The sequence below is a fragment of the Mastomys coucha genome, unplaced genomic scaffold, assembly GCF_008632895.1.
Source record: "Mastomys coucha isolate ucsf_1 unplaced genomic scaffold, UCSF_Mcou_1 pScaffold17, whole genome shotgun sequence".
In the NCBI taxonomy this organism is placed as follows: domain Eukaryota; kingdom Metazoa; phylum Chordata; class Mammalia; order Rodentia; family Muridae; genus Mastomys; species Mastomys coucha.
Window position 1 is genome coordinate 14,083,838 of NW_022196899.1, and position 18,139 is coordinate 14,101,976.

At 40.8% G+C, this 18,139-nt stretch overlaps 2 protein-coding genes across 8 annotated transcripts in view; one reads left to right on the forward strand and one right to left on the reverse strand.

Annotated features, from left to right (window-relative positions):
• Positions 1-18,123, forward strand: part of Cp (ceruloplasmin) — a 55,734-nt gene extending 37,611 nt beyond the window's left edge. The window contains exons 19-20 of one of the 4 annotated variants that reach the window (XM_031376429.1): positions 12,254-12,358; positions 15,233-15,345. In XM_031376429.1, coding sequence (XP_031232289.1) covers positions 12,254-12,345 — 92 coding nt within the window. In that variant the 3' untranslated portion in view covers positions 12,346-12,358; positions 15,233-15,345. Of the gene's footprint in view, positions 1-2,421; positions 2,950-12,253; positions 12,359-15,232 lie in introns of those variants that run through there. The other 3 variants (XM_031376428.1, XM_031376430.1, XM_031376431.1) reach the window with 3 other exon arrangements.
• The window catches only part of Hps3 (HPS3 biogenesis of lysosomal organelles complex 2 subunit 1), a 46,661-nt gene continuing 32,010 nt past the window's right edge, over positions 3,489-18,139 (reverse strand). Inside the window, exons 13-18 of one of the 4 annotated variants that reach the window (XR_004120385.1) lie at positions 17,446-17,634; positions 15,526-15,633; positions 9,623-9,829; positions 8,928-9,018; positions 4,262-4,451; positions 3,489-4,218 (exon numbers count right to left, since the gene is read on the reverse strand). Coding sequence is in view for 2 of the 4 variants with exons in the window: in XM_031376432.1 (XP_031232292.1) it covers positions 4,324-4,451; positions 8,928-9,018; positions 9,623-9,829; positions 15,526-15,633; positions 17,446-17,634 (723 nt within the window). In the remaining 2 variants the exon portion in view is untranslated. Of the gene's footprint in view, positions 4,452-8,927; positions 9,023-9,622; positions 9,830-15,525; positions 15,634-17,445; positions 17,635-18,139 lie in introns of all 4 variants that reach the window. The other 3 variants (XM_031376432.1, XR_004120386.1, XM_031376433.1) reach the window with 3 other exon arrangements.

Consider the following 18,139-nt stretch of genomic DNA (forward strand, 5'->3'; position numbering starts at 1 on the left):
AAAAAAAAAAAAAAAAAAAAAAAAAAAAAAAGCAAATAAACTGCTGGGTTTAATACCAATAACTTGACCAAAGTAAAAAAGTCAACAAGGCTAAAAAAGAAAATGTGAAACAGTCTCTAAATCCGTTGTTCTCAACTTGACTGTTGCAACCCTTTTGGGAGTCCAAGGATCCTTTCACAGGAGTTGCCTAAAAGCATCTGAAAACACAGATATGTCCATTATGATTAATAATAGTAGCAAAATGAAAGTTATGAAGTAACAAAAATAAACTCATGGTTGGAGGTCACGACAGGAAGAACTATATTAATGGCTTGCAGCATTACAAGGCTGAGAACCTTGTCCTAATAATAAACAAGCTTGCAGGGCTTGTGGAATGGCTCAGCAGTTAGGAACACTGGCTGCTTTTCCAGAAGATCAGGGTTCAATTCCCAGCACCTAAATACTCACAACTCCCCTGTGACTCCCGTTGTGTACTGTGACTCCAGTTCTAGGGAATCAAATGCCCTCTTCTGGTCTCTGTGGAAACAAGGCATACAAATGTATACAGGTAGACATACAGGCAATACGCCCATACCAAAGACAGAAAGGTGGGGAGGGAAGGAGAGGGAGGAAAGAGAAGGAAGGGGAGAAAGAGGAGGAGGAGGGAGAAGAAGAGAGGAAAGAGCACTTGAGAATCTATGTATGCAAATGTTTAGCACCCAGGAGCTACGTCCACAGGCCGGTCCTGCACATAACAACACTGGAAAACGTCCATGTCTAACAAAGGTGGGGAGAAGGGAGAGGTAATGGCTGCCTAAGGAGAAGAGTGGTTTTACAACAGGAGAAGGAATTATAGAGCAAATAACCAGTGTGAAAAAGGAACATGGAAAATATGCAAAAGAAATTTGACTCTGACAAGAAAAGGTATTATATAGGACTGAAAGAAAGAAAGAATAGCAGAAAAAAGTAGAAAAATAGGAAGCCACGCTTATAAATCTAAATCTTTAAGTAAGTTAGATAAAGCTGTGGGGAAACCTACATCAATTCAACATCTCAAAAAATCACTGCCTTTCACTACACAGACAAAAGCACATAGAAATAAAATGAAACCTTTTGACATCATGCAATGATGACAACGGTCTCTTCAAGGGAAAAAATTAATTAAAAAGAGTGGCTAAACTAACATTGTCAATTTGATGTTTCTTTTTCCTTATCAGAAGAAACACATAAAGACCTCCTTTGAGTGCAAAGTGTAATAAGCACTTTTATTGAACTATAACTACTGTCAGATAATCTTTCTGATACAAACTATAGTGGGAAAGCTGGCTTAATTGTAAATTCCTCAAAATCAGACTATACACACCAGCAATTCTAGCTAAATAGTCAAGTCTAGTACAATACTCTGGTGAATATCTAAATCCATTCATCTGACAAAGTAGAATCTTTGAAATAGTTTTTAGACATAATTTAAGACTCATAAAAAAGGGTACAGAAGGAGAGCAAAGAGCTCCCACCAACCTTCCTTCCACACTTATAAAGTCACCTTTGCCACCGCCTTCTCTCTTCATCTCCCCTCCTGCTCTCCCTTGTCTTACCCTTTCACATGTCAGGATGCGAATGTGTCTGTCTGTATTTCATACATATCTTCTTCTGTGTAGCCATCATCCTTGCCAAGAGTTTCTTTTAAGATGATCAAAAGCTATAGCTCTTTTCAGATCTCAACAACCACGCCATCAGATTCTATTCTATATACAAATAAAAAAATCCCAGCTCATGCAGAGACCCTAAGGGACAGCTTCTCACTCTAGCCTTCCAACATCACTCACTTCTCTTTGTTTGAAATTGAATTTGATGTGCACGGATCTCCTGCCTGCCAGTCTGCCTGTGCACCAAGTATGGACCCGGTACCCATACAGTCCTCAAAAGACACCAGATCCTCTGGAACTGGAGTTACAGATGCTTGTGAGCCAGCATGTGGGTGCTGGGAACAACCCCAGGTCCAGTACCCTCAGTGACATTTTGTAATACAGAGCAATCGCCACCTTGTAGACGCTCCCATGTGACATCACTCAGCGTCTCCTTGTCAGGCTCAGGCTACTCACTGAGGCCCCGGGGTATGCTCCTCATCCCTTCTACTAGGAAGCTCTGCATCCTAATGTGCCTATCACTGCTGAACTTTTGAGCTTTGGGGAATGTGGTATCTGCCAAGATCTTAACAGTTTTGATTTTTCTCTTCTGCAAAGGAAAAAATACATTTTCTTTAATTAAAGCAGTACTAAAATGGGAGGTTTTTAAACATCTGAAAGAGAAATGAATTAAGAATTAATCAAAATAACTAGTATTTTAAAAATCAGGCTACATGTAAAGCACCCATGTACAGACTTTTTAACCATATAAAATACACTATTTTAAGTAATCATCTTACAATTTCTTTTTCTATAGACTAAGTCTGGCTGAAAGAAATAAATTGGTGATTAAATGGAAAACGAGAACAATGAGTCATTTCAAACATTTCAAAAAAAAAAAAATCAAAGCCACACCACTGTTCACTTGTGAGGGAATTGGCAATACTACAGATGGACAGACCATCAGACTGTGGCATGACATGTATTTGTTCATTGGGTAACAGAACCTCTTTACACAGTCCAATTATACGTGCATTGGAAGGACTCTGCAAATTGGCACCAAATAAAACCATATGATCAGATGCTGGCCTCGGCTGTCTCACAGGATCACTGTAAAGTTTACTGAAGTGTCTCCAACTCTTCCTTTCTCACTGAGTCTGCTAACAAACCATGGGGTGAGGGGGCACAGAAAAGAAGGAAAAAAATGAAGACACCAAGATGCACTTTGTAAAACTCTGAAAAATAGTCAAAGGATACTAACTGAAAAGAGAGAAAGTCAGAATCCAGTAGTGTTAAACTTTGAAAAAAATAAAATGCAGATAATAAAGTAATAAATTTATAAAGATGCCGCCGGGTAGTGGTGGTGCATGCTTTTAATCCTAGCACTTGGGAGGCAGAGGCAGGAGGATTTCTGAGTTCGAGGCCAGCATGGTCTACAGAGTGAGTTTCAGGACAGCCAGGGCTACACAGAGCAACCCTGTCTCGGAAAACAAACAAACAAAAAACAAAAATAATTTAAAATGCCAATAAGAGAACTTCAAATCAGGGTTCCATATGACACTGTCAAACAGAGATTTTGTAGAGCCTAACTGGGTTCCCGGGCTCTGGCAATGCGCTGGGCTTGGACATTACAATCTGCAACAACAGATTACCAAAAGGGCTGGAAACTGGCTCAACGGCCGAGAGTACTAGCTGCTCCTGCTGCAGACCTAGGTTCAGGTACCCACACCAGGCAGCTCCTTTTCTGGCCTCCTTGGGTGCCTGCATGCACATGAATCAAATACATACACTCAGGCCTACAAACACACTCATAAAAAAAAAAAATACAACTTTAAAATAAACCAAATCAACCAAACAAATAAGGAAGAAGTTACTAGACAGATATGAACATCATGGTAATTTTTTTTATTTTCTCGTATACTATGGGTTGAAAGACTAGGAGTATATACACATAAAAGAATAGAAACAAGGCTTTGGTGAAAAATATGTGAACTAAACAAGTCATGTTAAGAGCCAGACAAGAGTCCATTTATCTGATTCTGAGAGAAAGATACCGTGAGGTTCACAAGCAGCTCAAAAGCCAAGTGTGCAGTCTTTCACTGGGGTGAAACATTACATCTTTCTCATACGTATATAGAAATACAACACAGTAACCCATAAGAAAAGTCTGTAACAATCAAGATCCTGTTTGAAGAGCAAGAGGGGCATCTGAGGGTCCTGGGTGCCCATGACTGTCATGCCTTCAGCACTGCGTCCACACTATTCCTCACAACAGAAGCCTGGGTCTGGTTCTGAAATTATATTCATGGCCCTTCGCACCTGTAGGGCTTGGGAGGTCAGCACAGACTCAGGTCAGCACAAGGTTCATAGTTCCAGGCTCACACCAAATAGAGTAAAAAAATAAAAACCAAAGGAAATACATGGGAAGAGATCTTACATTTTGAAGGTTTTTACATTCTAGACAAGTAAATGGGTTCAGGTGATAGGTTAAGCTAACCGCTACAATTGCACAGTAAGGTGAGCACCCTTAAAGCAGCTTCAATACATATGAACCCAAAGCCTTGAGTTTATTTTATCAGAGGCGGGGCACTCCAAGTGCAGCCCTTGAGTTTATTTTATCAGAGGCGGGGCACTCCAAGTGCAGCCCTTGAGTTTATTTTATCAGAGGTGGGGCACTCCAAGTGCAGTCACTTAGGCCACGGTGCTGCAGAGGACACGGTCAAGTCAGTGATTTCTTCCGGCTGCAGAAAAGGAGGTAGGGCAGGAAGAACGCTGCTGCCCCATCTTCTGGGAGGACATTCAAGAAATCCCTCAGGTCCAGTCCCACAGCGACAACCGACAGGGTTTCTGTTTGTGGAAAAGAAGACCTCGTGAGAGGCAACCAAGAGTCCAATTTGTATTTCCAACGTATTCTTAATGATTCAAAGGTCTTTCAAGTAACAAAATGAATTATAAAAGTAAGAAAACAGAATTAGTTCCTACTTAATTCATTCCTTCTAAAGCCCTTCAGTATTTATTTTGTATTGAGCCCCTGGAATTTGAGTTATTAGTTCACGGGAAGATTGCAACATTACCTTTCAGTCAATTTCTACCATTTACAAATAAAACATAGAATCCTACTGCCTTACTTCCAGAACTGCAGTTAGTATATAAAGATTGTTTACTAGGACAGGAATACCACTAATTTCTAGAAAACATTTTCCTATTGGTTCCTCTCTATAATGAGATTTTCATGTTATTAATAATCGTGTTTTATGATGACGATATACTTTTTTTTCTACATAGTAAAGTGCTCTAACAAACATTTTCAGTATTAAGGAATTTAATGGGGTTGGGGATACATTCAGCAACAGAACCCTTGCCTGTACAGTTTCCTGGATTCAATCCTCACCACCAATGAAAGCACAAGGCAGTGGCAGGGGTGGAGGGGTGTTGCCGAACATTTTAAAGAAGATAATTACATAGTTTTATGTTTCTACTATTTCTTAGTGCTGCCCTGCCCTACTGACAATGCCCTCAGAGAGTTGGGGAGACAGCTCGATTTGTGTAGTGCTTCCCCCACAAGCTTGAAGACCTGCATTCAGTCCTCGGTACCCATGTAAGATAAAGTCAGGCACTGTAGCACTCCTTAACACAAGAGCTGGGAAGGCAAGAAGAGGTAGATACCTACAGCTCCCTGTCTAGTCAGCTCAGTCTGGTTAGTTAGCCAGAGGTTCCATGTGACTAGCCCCAGTGAGACCTGTCTTTAAAAAAAAAGAAAAAGAAAAGAAAAGTTGATGGTGCTGGAGGAATGATGACCAAAACTGACCTTTGGCCTATACACATAGATGCACACATGCCCTCATTCACTCTACAAAAATAAATGAGTACATAATAAGAATGTCTTCAAGATCCTGTTGTCTTAAAAATAAACATTCTGTTCTTCATGTCTACTCATACTTCAGCATCATCACCTGTGTGATCGTTACCCACAGCCTTCACAGGGCTAAAACCCACTTAGTCATCGGTCAACGTAAATCACACACTGTGATGCTCTGCCCTGTCAATAGGAAATTAAACAACAACACAGCAGTGACATATGGGACAGGTGCTGCTCTTCCAGAGGACTTTAGCTTGGTTGCCAGCATTCATGTCTGGTGTCTTACAATCTCCAGTAATTCCATTTCTAAATTGAAACCTTGGTCTCTGAGCTTACCTACATGGATATACACATACCCACATGCAGACACACACACTGAGACACAGTGTGTCTCAGTGCAGAGAAAGACACAAACATACAAACCTACACACACACACATACAAATACACATGCACACACACATACATATACACCTATACATAATTTAAACCCTGATACTATCTGCTAGCTTCCATAAGTTTCTGTGAGAATTATAATAGAATATTTCTCTCACATAAGATGTTTTTAATAAACACTAATCACTAACTAGTTGAAAAATTCATAAGAAAAACATAAATTATTAATATTTTCCTATCAACTATACTACTTACCTAAATGTGGAGCCTGTACATAGCGGTCTGGATACAATAACTTATACTTAGGATAAGTACTAAGCAGTTACAAAGTCAATAAAAATATCATCATTGTTCAATTCTCTTCTCCTACCAGTGAGACCCTAATATAAATTAAAACTATAAGAATAAGGCCAAGACCTTAAATGTGCACAGTATTTTAAAAGCTCCTCCTAACCTCTCATTTGGTTCTTCCTGAATGAAGAGTAGAGTAGAGTAATGTTTTTATTTATTTAATCCAGGCCCCAGACCAAAGAGGATATACTGATAGGTGTGATAGGTTCAGTTGGAGAAACTGAAGTACGAAAAGATTAAAATAGGGGTCAGAGAATGCAACTAGCTGTCGCAGCAGGTAAAGTGAGTGCCACACAAACGGCCCGAGTTCAATCCCCACAACCACAAAAGGGCGGAAGGACAGGACGAACTCCAAAGCTGCTTCTGACTTCCACATGTGCATCCTGGCACATGCGTATATCGTGTGCACACAATAAAGAAGCAAACAAATAAATAAAACATAGGAATGTGGGCTAGAGGTGTGGTTCAGTGGGGAGTGAATCTGCCGTGCAAAGCATGATGACTGAGACTCGCAGACCCCACATAAAAGCTCAGGTGGGCTTGGCAGCACTCCTGGAACTCCACTGTCTGAGAAGCAGGAGACAGTTGGCTTGCCAGCATGTTAGCCAGAACAGCAGGCACTGGATGGAGACACTGCCTCAGCCTGTACAATGAAGAGTCATTAAGGAGGACAGTGAAGTTAGCACTGGAGCGCTGCAGATGTATGCATGTGCACGCGTGCCCAAACTCATGCATAAGTCACTGGAGCGCTGCAGATATCTATGTGCCCAAACTCATGCATGAGAGTGCACACCAGACATCCCTATCCACACACACAAAAAAATTGAAATGATTTTCTTTATTCTACTCACCAGCTACTGTGTCTAAAATATATGAGGTAATTCCACTGTCAAGATTCTATATAACTTTTAAAACTTTACTTTTAGAATATATTACAATATTAAATTTTTACAAAATACAAGTAGCTGGCTGGTTAAGAGGACTGGCTCATCTTGTGGAGGACCTGGGTTTGGATCCCAGCACCCACAACTGTCTGTAACACCAGTTCCAGGAAGTCTGATGTCCTTTTTCTGGTACCCGAGGGCCAAACATATGATATATATATACAGATACACAGATAAAACGCTCATGCACCTAAAATATGTGAATAAAATTTAAAAACTGGTCATTACTTCAAAGTAACAAATGTTTCCTTATGTGAGCCACATATTCACCCCCATTTCAACTGCTCTGCATTAGTGCATTGGTTCTCAGCTAGTACAATTCCGTCCTCAGGTGACAGCAGGCTAACATCTGGAGATATTTCTATTTGTTGTAACCTGGGTGGTAGGGATATAGGAAAGAGCCAACGATGCTGACTGACATTCTTAATGGGATCAGGAGGAAACCTTCCCAACACACATAAATTTCCAAAGCAGCACAGTAAGTTCAAGTAATAACATCACAGTAGAAAAATAAGAATGGATGGAGTTGGCTCGTGAGATGGCTCAGTGGATTAAGGCACCTGTTGCCAAGTCTGCAGACCTGAGTCTGATCCTTAGGACCCTATAGGAGAAAACTAGCCTCCAAAAGTTGTCCTTTGGCCTCAACATACACACTGTTTCTTGGTTGTCAACTTGAATACATCTGGAATTAACTAAAAACTCAAGGGGTGGGACACACCTGTAAAAGGCTTTTTGTTAACTGGGTCATTAGAGGTAGGAAGACCCACTTAAATCCAGATCTCTTGAGGTCAAAAGACTCATCCTCAACTTAGGCCACACCTTCTTCTGGCAGCCTGTACAAAGGACAAAGAAGAAAGAAGCTCCTGCCTGCTCGCCCTGCACGCCTTGCCCTCTTGCTGGCAAGGCCAGCCCTTCACTGGGATTAGAGTGGGATATCCAACCTCCCGAGCTGGACAACTACTGTGTTCCTGAATTTTCTGTCAGGAGATTGATATTGTTGGACTAGCCAAACCATATCCTGTAAGCCATTCTAATAAGTTCTATTTATAAATATATATTTATAAATTCCATACACACACATCTGTCCCTCTCTCTTTCTCTCTCTCTCTCTCTGTTCCTCTAGAGAACTCTGACACACATACAGCATGCAAACTGTAAAAGGAAGGATGAAGAGCCTGATTAGGTAGTAACAACCCCAATAAGTGAACATGGAGGGCAGCTGTAAAAGCAAGTGACTGACCCCCAAAGTAACCCTACCCTTTGCCACAAGCCCATGTGTTAACTAGTAAGTAACACATGATAGGACAGAAAAAGAAAATCATATATCAAGGTTAATAATGGTAGTCTATGAACTATAAAAAGTGAGATATTTACTAAGCGGCAGAAAACTAATTTATACAGTCAAGATTTAGATCCTCAGAGAACTCACTGTTCTTCAATACTTACAATGATTTTTACTAATCTTAATTTCCCACATGAAGTAAATTGAAGTCCTAGAGTGGTCTAAACTTCCATACTTTTTTAAATATTGGAACTCTAAGTTTCTATTACAATAATATGCTGAGTCTGGAAATGTTAATGTCTAAGGCTATCAGCGCTATGAGTGGAGATGCTGAATCAAGCCTGAGGGCAACACTCCAGATGACTCCCCGGCCCTGGCACTTCACCTGAATGCACGGCGGCAAGCAAACAACACTAGAGAAGTTAAGAACTTGTCCAATTTAAAACTGCACTAAGTAAAATTCAGAGTCATCCAAAAAAAAGGGAACATTACCTTTTAACAATGACAGGTGAAGCTGGTATCTCTCACCACCACACTTGACTCTCTGACAAAGTTCAGGCAGCAGCTTTTTCCACCACAGAATCTATCTTATGGAAAAATAAACACATTTCAGTTTGACGCATCTTCTCCTCAGATTTGTAATGAGAGTAAGAAGGCTATGTGGAAGAGAGCACACAGAAAGACTGTATCCTTCGGTTAAGGAGTCACCTCTATTATAACAAGGATTTTATGAGCAGCTAGGCTCCTGATGAAACTTAACACAAAAAGCAGGCCTGTAACCGGAGGTACACATGTACACATTTATTTTCAAGGAAAAATGTGGATATGTTCTCCTTTTTTCTTGGTTGTCAAAAGGGGGGGAAAAGAAAAATGCTAACACTGAAATCTGTCTAACTGCTAAATTAAGACCAAATATAGAGAAGGAATTTCCCCCACCACACATTGACTCCCACACCTTCAAGTAACCAATGATCTTATCTGAAAGAAGGAGTTCTTTAGAAATGAGAGAAACCATCCTTATGCATTTTAATAGCATCTATAAGTATTCAAAATGTCTACCATTAAACACACAGCCCTGTAAAGCTAGACTAACATACACAGTCCTCATTCTGCAGATAAGCTAACAAAAGTATCAAATCTTATTATCACCACTGATTAAGGCTAGAAGCAGGATCTGAAATACATACCCAGTGATCTTCCTTCAGTTCCTGATTAGCATATGCAATGACCGCCTCTGGGCATCTCTCTAGCAGTGTGTCTATGCACTGTTCATACTCTTGTAAGCGTGTATGACATAGAACATGAGCACTGAGGCCAGCAACAGTGTCTTCCGAGAGTGGCTCCAGAAACGGAATGATGGAAGTTGTGTCCAACGAAGGGCTACATATGAGAGACTATGAAGAGAAAAGTGAAATGTTATGGAATGAAGCATCCCAAACGAAAACACAATGTACAGCATATTCTTTTACAAAATAATAAAATCCCACTTTGCCAAAAAGAGAAAGAGAATGCAATTTTAGAAAACATGAATATGGCCCTAGAATACTTGGACTGAAGTACTAAATAATCTCAAATTCAATTGTACTTTTAAAACAGTTGTTTAATACAAAGCAATCATCTTTAATTAGGACTCTAACCTAAGGATATGAACAACATGTGGTCAGAGATTTATGCCCCAAAATGTTTGGGACAAGTATTTATAACACTGAAAGACCATGAGTGGTTGCATGTCCAACAAGAAGGAATGAAATAAATAAACTATGGTTTATTTTATAAATTAGATTTCTAAAGGTCAGTTAAGGAGAAAATAATTATGACAAAACTGCACCAAAATGCCTTGAGAGAAAACTGTACACAGAGTACGACCAAAGTTGTAAAATCCACACAGTGCATAAAACCTTTATCATAAAGTCTCTGGAAGAATACTGCAGTTTGAAAAAAGAGATTAACTCGGTGCTTGATGAGTTGGAACAAAGTCCTATTTTTTTTTTCTTTTAACACTTCTCTGTCTTTCCCAAAATTTAAATAATGAGCACATAAAATGTGTGTATGTGCGTGCACAGGTATGCACAGAAGTGTATGTGTGTGTGTGTGTGTGTGAGAGAGAGAGAGAGAGAGAGAGAGAGAGAGAGAGAGAGAAAGAGAGAGAGAGAGAGAGGGGGGGGGGAGAGATTGTCCTCGCTAGCATTAATTGTCTGTCACTTTAAGAACTTAAGAGTCTCAGTGGACTGACTGCCCTGATTAGTTTAGTTTGTAGCATGTCTTGATTGTTAACTGCTGGAGAAGTCTGCAGCAGTTCTCCGGGCAACTGGTCCCTGGCTGACCAACTCAGCTATATCACCCATGCCCGAATACAGGGCAAATAAGTTGGGCTACCTCAACATTTACCCACTTGGGGAACTGCTAGACCTGGTGAGGGGACCAGGCCAGCAGATCCAAAGCTGCAAGACCTCCATCACACAGGGCAACAACAGGTATCTGAGAGGAGTCCCAGTGAGGTTCTAGTACTGATAGTGCAGCAGAGGCCCGAGGTCCGGAACCAGACCCATCAGTCATTGCAATGAACATTTGCAGATAAAGACGCGTAGACAAAAGGCTACAGTGAAATGTATAGACATGCCATACATTTCAGCTTCCATGATGAGGCATCTCCCACCCCCACCTCCTTTTTCTGTTTGTTTTTTTATTTTCTTTTGGGGGGAGGTTGCAAGGGCAGAGGATAGATGTGAAGGAATGGGAAGAGGGGTAGCATTGGGGTGCATGGTGTGAAATTCACAAAGAGTTAATAAAAAGTTAAAAAGAAAGAAAGAAAGAAAGAAAGAAAGAAAGAAAGAAAGAAAGAAAGAAGGAAAGAAAGAAAGAAGGAAAGAAAGAAAGAAGGAAAGAGAGAGAGAGAGAAAGAAAGAAAAAGAAAGAAATCCAGGCAATCATGAGTGTAGGGTAAACTAGCAGGCAGCATCAGTCATGGTGTCTGCTGTGCTTCCTTGGCTGTGAGTGAGCTCCCTAACTGGAGGTGATATGACATAGAACAGCAGGCAGGCAGTCCTGTCTTCAGGCTGCTACTTGAGCTCCTCCCCTGACTTCTCTAAACCATAGAATATGACCAGGAAGTTTAGACCAAATAAGTCCTTCCCTCTCCTAAGTTGCTAACTAGAATAATAACCACAAAGAAAATTTAACATATTTTTGAGATGTGTTTGTGCTGTGAGGAGGGCTAATGACCTGCATTCATTCTGAGACCAAGATGACCGAAGAGAGAAGTGAACTCCCCACATTTCCCTCTGCGTGGCAAACATCTCAATCTGTGCCATGCATCTCAATCTCACCCCTCCCTCAATCAATAGCAGCAAAATTTCCTTTTAATGTGATTGTTTATAACCCAGTCTTTGTATCAACACCACCTCCCATGGATTAATGACAGGCATTACTTCAATATTCATACATTTACTATAGTATTTTCCTTTTAATCAACTTCACTATTTTTTTTAGAGTTGTTTTTTTTTTTAAAGATTTATTTATCATATGTAAGTACACTGTAGCTGTCTTCAGAAGCACTGGAAGAGGGTGTCAGACCTCATTACAGGTGGTTGTAAGCCACCATGTAGTTGCTGGGATTTGAACTCTGGACCTTTGGAAGAGCAAACAGTGAGTGCTCTTAACCCACTGAGCCATCTCACCAGCCCCAACTTCACTAATTTTTAACTTTCACATTCTATAGCACTTTTTATTCTACCATCAAAATATTCTCCATTTTCCCCTTTCCTATAAGAGATATAATTATGGCTTAATTTCCTTTCCTGTATCTTCTTTTGCTACAGCATCATCTCAGAGTTACAGGATGACCTGGAACATCCTCTATACATTGTTAATCAGCATGATTATTTTATTCCAAATATCTACCAAGGAGTAGCCAGGAAAATAAGGTTGGTATATTTTCTTATCCCAAACTAAATAATTTATCTGATAATTTCCTGGAAGTGAAAGATGAAATAAAGCGAGACTCTCCTACTTATATGGAAAGAGGCTCAGCCTCCTGATTAAATGTGAGAGTAGGAGAGGCAAGAGCACCCAACTGCAGTTGAAATGAAACTCGTCCAAACAGCACAAGGTGGATGGCCTGGAAGGTTTTAGTCAGAATTTTAAACATCAGTGTAGTCAGGAACTCTAAACAACACTTAGCCAGGGATGGCATCAGCCCTACAGACTCCGCACTGACATAATTTGGTGGCAGTGTGGGCCACACCGTAAATTCCAGATCAGCCTGGCTTCAGAAAAAGACAGTCTAAAGTAAATGAGTAAATATTCAACGAAAGTATCACTAGAGTAAAAATGGCCCAAATAATGTAAAATATTACTAAGGTTAGTTTCTTAGTCGTCTTCATTTTTTTTTTTCAGTACTGAAAATCAACTCTCTTCACTTTTAACATATGGGCTATTTATTCCTTTTTACTACCAAGGTCCCTCTGCCTCAGGTCTGATTCAGCAGGTTTCTCTGGTTCTCTACTTTTATAGGCAAGTATATGAGGAGGTGTTGTACAAGGGGTAGGTACCAACCAGGACAAGCTGGGAAAAGAGCAAATATTTGCTAGTCATAGTATTCTCTCTAACTGATCAATAGTTGCTCTCTAACCTATCAATGACATATAGTAATTATTATACAGATATATCCTTGTAGTAACTGTAGACAAACATACCAAACCCCGGGAGTGGGGAGGGAGCCACAATTGTGGAAATGCTCTCAGGTCATTCTGAGCATCCAACACCTCTAAGTAGGAGCCAAAGAGACCAACCCTTTGGGAGCTTTGATGGTTATCCTTCTTAATGACTGAGATTAAGTGATCTATGGATAATCTTGAAAGAAGCATAACTAGGGGAAAGATTTAGAAAACTTTAATCAGTATATTTTCCATCTTCAACAGCAAAAATTCCCAGAGAAGGGTGAAAGGAACGTACAGAAACTGAGGGCATTATGAAAAGTCTACAAAGCAGAGGCAGAGATGAGAGGGAAGAGTCCCACATTGATGGCATAGAACAGATTTTCAACATAATTATAGAAAACTCCCAGAATAAGGAAAAAACATAACCATATAGACACACAGAACACCAACTAGAACAAGAAAAGAAATTCCCCATGGAACATCAAGTTAAAACGCTAAATATAGACAACCAAGCAGCAGGAGAAATGGCACAGGTCCCATACAAAGGCAAACACACCAGGAAAACTGCTGACGGAGACTGAACGCCAGAGTCTGGTGCAGTGCATCCCAAAAGACCACAGATGCCAAACCAGACTACTTTACCCAACCAAGCTCTCTGCCATAGTTGAGGAACGAAAGTTTTCTTGATATAAATAGGTTAAAGGGATGTGTCCACTAAGCCAGCCCTACCGAGAACACTAGAACCAATACTTTAGCCTGCAGAGAGCATAAGCAAATGCAACAGGCCACATAGAGAAAACAAGTGAAGCCATCTAACAGGAACACAAAAGAAGACAAGGAATACAGCAGAATTCCCCTACAAATACACACAACAAAATTACAGCAATCAACAAACCCTTTTCAATACTAACTTTAAGTATTGGCTTCAACTTCCCCATCAAGAGAAAAAGTTAACTGAAAACGTTAAGTAACAAAACTCCGTCTTTTGTTACATATGGGGATTTTAAATGATCACTGAATCACACCTTTTGATTGTGATCATAAATGTGCTTTGAAGTTATATCAGTAAAATTTTCAGAGCATATTACAATTACAACTTTAATTGCAACACTGTTGTGTGTGTGTTGGGAGCACAAGGCCCGATTCTGTCTCCCACATTTGCTGTAATTCTCAGACAATAGCTGTCAAATGAACAAAGAAGCAGCCAACACCCCAGGACTTTCAGTGTCTACACATACTAGGGATAAGAGACAATGAGAGAATCTTCTTTAGTGATCCACTGTTGTAGTTAACTAATAAATTACTGAGGCTGGACTTGAACTCATGATTCTTCTGACTCGGCCTCCCACGTGCTAGAATTACAGGCATGTGCAACCATACCCAATTCTGGTGAGTTTAATAGAAGAACATAGGCCACAGTCTGGTCTAAACAATCCAGCCTTTTGATTTTCCTTCATCCCCAACTCAACAGCTGCCTCTATGATCGATAAAATCCACATTTTGACCAATTCCTAAAGTTTAAACCAGGAATTACACCCCAAAATGTAAAAAGCTCAAGTAGAAGAAAATACCTAAGGGCCTCTGGGTATAAGAAAAGACTCAAGAGCCGCAGCATCTGGATGAGAAGCCATGGAGATAAGAGTGGTGCGGACTGACCATGCAGAGCCCTGCTCAGTCAGAGTCGTCAGCACGTGGCAGACCAGGCCTCAGGAATAGTGCGGGGCATAGGTGGCCAGTACACCTGAAGTTTTCAAGAGTATCATTTAACTCAGAATTCCTAATAGGAAATATTGATTTCTAAATGTGGTTTGCTACAGCGAGTAAACAAAAAAAAAAAAATGGCAAAAATTATATTCAGTCCTTGGGCCAACAAATGATATTAAAAGATACATTAGTTCAGCCTGGCCTACCAGGTCACATGTAGAAACAGTTATAGTCAGAATTCCTATACCATAATTTCCCACGATTCTTTTGAAAATTTCTCTTCTGGGGTCAGATTCTGGCTACTTTGACATATTATTCCTAAGACAGATGATATTGGTTGGGTGGGTATGAAGTCTAAAATGTGTTAAAGCATGTTAAACACAGCTCATGATTACAAAAGGTCACTATACATTTGGACACCTTTATTTCCCACAGGTGTTTTCAAGTGTATTATAAAAACGAAGACAGTTGTACAGCTCATGTACCTGCAACAAGACCAGCCCCTCCGCTCAGCCCCTCAGCTCAGTCCCTCAGCGCAGACGCTTCCTCTACCTGCAGTTCCATCCAGAAGCCAGAATCCAAAGCTCCTAACTGGGATCAACTATAGATTTTTGCCCCTCAAAAGCTATATTCTAAATTAACAAGACGTGATATCACACCATATTTAAATTGTTTAGTATACTGTAATATACTGCATATTTAAAAGTAAGAGAGGCGGTTTTATTTACCTGTAATTTCAAAAGGTCTTCTGTGTAATTTTTATCAGCTAAGGAATCAGACGTCATTAAGACATGAACCCACGGATATATTAAGCCATAATGACTGCAGGCATTTATCTGAAACATTACAGAAATACATCACAAGCCAAATAGAACAACAACAAAACAAACAATTTCTTGATCCATTCATTAATTCTCTCTCACATCTTAGACTCAGTTATATCTCTCTGTCACGTCTTACACTCAGTTATATTCTCTCTCTCACGTCTTAGACTCAGTTATATTCTCTCTCTCACGTCTTAGACTCAGTTATATTCTCTCTCTCACGTCTTACACTCAGTTATATTCTCTCTCTCACGTCTTAGACTCAGTTATATTCTCTCTCACGTCTTAGACTCAGTTATATTCTCTCTCTCACGTCTTAGACTCAGTTATATTCTCTCTCTCACGTCTTAGACTCAGTTATACTCTCTCTGTCACGTCTTAGACTCAGTTATACTCTCTCTGTCACGTCTTAGACTCAGTTATATTCTCTCTCTCACGTCTTAGACTCAGTTATACTCTCTCTGTCACGTCTTAGACTCAGTTATAGTCTCTCTGTCACGTCTTAGACTCAGTTATATTCTCTCTTAGGAAAAGGAAGCTTTGCAGGTGGATTTCCCTGGAAGAGTTTTGCAGTCTCATTGCTTCCGTATCAAATAATCTGCAATAAATACTTCCTAATATTTTGAAATTTAAAAATATTCTACAGAAGTGCTTTCAAAAAACAAAAAATAGCACTGCTCCTAAGATAACAGTGGAAATCATTTTTATTTATAGCATTTTGGATATGACAAAATATGCTTTTAAGTTCTCATGATGATTGCCATGGAGTATCCTTTATCCAAGAAATTACACTGGTGACCTTTCCAGTCACTGCATAGTACCCACAGCAGTCATAGCAACAGGATTCTATGGAAACAGAGCAGGAGGGGTGGGTGACAAAGGCTGTCACAGCTGCCTACAGCACACCTGAAGCCCAAGTGTGACCCTGAAAGGAAACAGGACAGTACAGTAGCCCCTTGCCTCGGCCCTTTAAAAAACTGACCAAGTCAACCCTTTTGGCGAAAGACCCTCTACGCTGTGACACTGCGGGTGGTAATGATGGAGTATGGCCGTCCTCCTTAATTTGAGGGTATGAAATTTGAGTTGGGTGGGGTCTCATGTGTAGCCCTGGCTGGCCTGGAACTCACAGAGATCCACCTGCCCCTGCCTCCTGAGTGGTTAAGATTAAAGGCATTTGCCATGACACCTGGCTTCCAGGTGGTAGTCTTACCATTTTTATTTATTTACTTGTGTGTGTACGTTTGTGTGTGCATGTGCAGAGGTCGGAGAACAATTTTCAGGAGTCAGTTCTCTCCTTCTACTGTGGTCCCAGGGATGAAACTTAGCTCCCCAGACCTGGCAGCAAGGGCCTTTACAGGGTAAGCAGTCTCAGCAGCCCCACTTGGTTTCTTTAGAATGGGAAGGCACGTAAGATGTAGGTAACTTCAGTCATAGGTACCATGTGTAAGCATTAAACATACGGTAGGGGCTAGGGAGATAGCCTCAGTCGGGAATGTGTTTACCTCACAGGAATACAAATCTGAGCTGGAGTCCTACAACCTGGAAAACGTCAGGTGTGGTGCTACAAGTTTGCAATCTCAGTGTCGAGGAGGAGGCAACACAGAGGATACCTAGGCCTTGGCCAGCTAATAGCCTACATGACAGACCCTATTTCAAAATACATGGACAGAGTCCCTGAGAATGGCACCGGAGAGTGACCTTCAGACCCTAGACATAGGACATCTGGATCTGCACGTGCACTGCACCGGCTCCCTCTCTCCTAAACACAAAAAACAGTTTATTGCAGCACACAATGTATGCATTGAAGGTATTCCACTGTCTTACCAAATCCTCTGCTGTTCTCAAGGGTATGGTATCAGGACACTGCCTCTCAGATAGCCTCCAGATGTACTGAGATATGAGCTTGACGAAGAGCTCTTCAGGAACCACGTTTGGGAGACACGCTACGAGCTGAGCTTCCCAGAAGTCTACCAAAAGCTGCGGAACCACATCTTCATCCTTTCCACACAGCACCTAGAAAGGAGAGCATCCCACGTGAGTGCAGAGCCAGTGACACGCGGTCAGACAGCAGAGCTGTCAGTCACTACACCAGCACCTAGAAAGGAGAGCATCCCACATGAGTGCAGAGCCAGTGACACGCGGTCAGACAGCAGAGCTGTCAGTCACTACACCAGCACCTAGAAAGGAGAGCATCCCACATGAGTGAAGAGCCAGTGACACGTGGTCAGACAGCAGAGCTGTGGCTCCGCCACATGGTCAGACAGCAGAGCTGTGACTACACCATGCGATCATGTAGTACATAATTTTGGCCTGACTGCCACAGCAAGAACTAAGTTACACTTTCTGTTAATTAGAAACAGATTCTTGGTGGCATGCACGGAGTTTCTGCAGAAAGTCTTTTAATTTGTATGTTTACATTATAAATTGATTATACAGAAGTCTGTCTTTTCAGTTATGAATGAAACTTCAGTTCTATTCCCTGCTCTCCTTTGGTTTCTATCAGATCACTCAGAAAAAT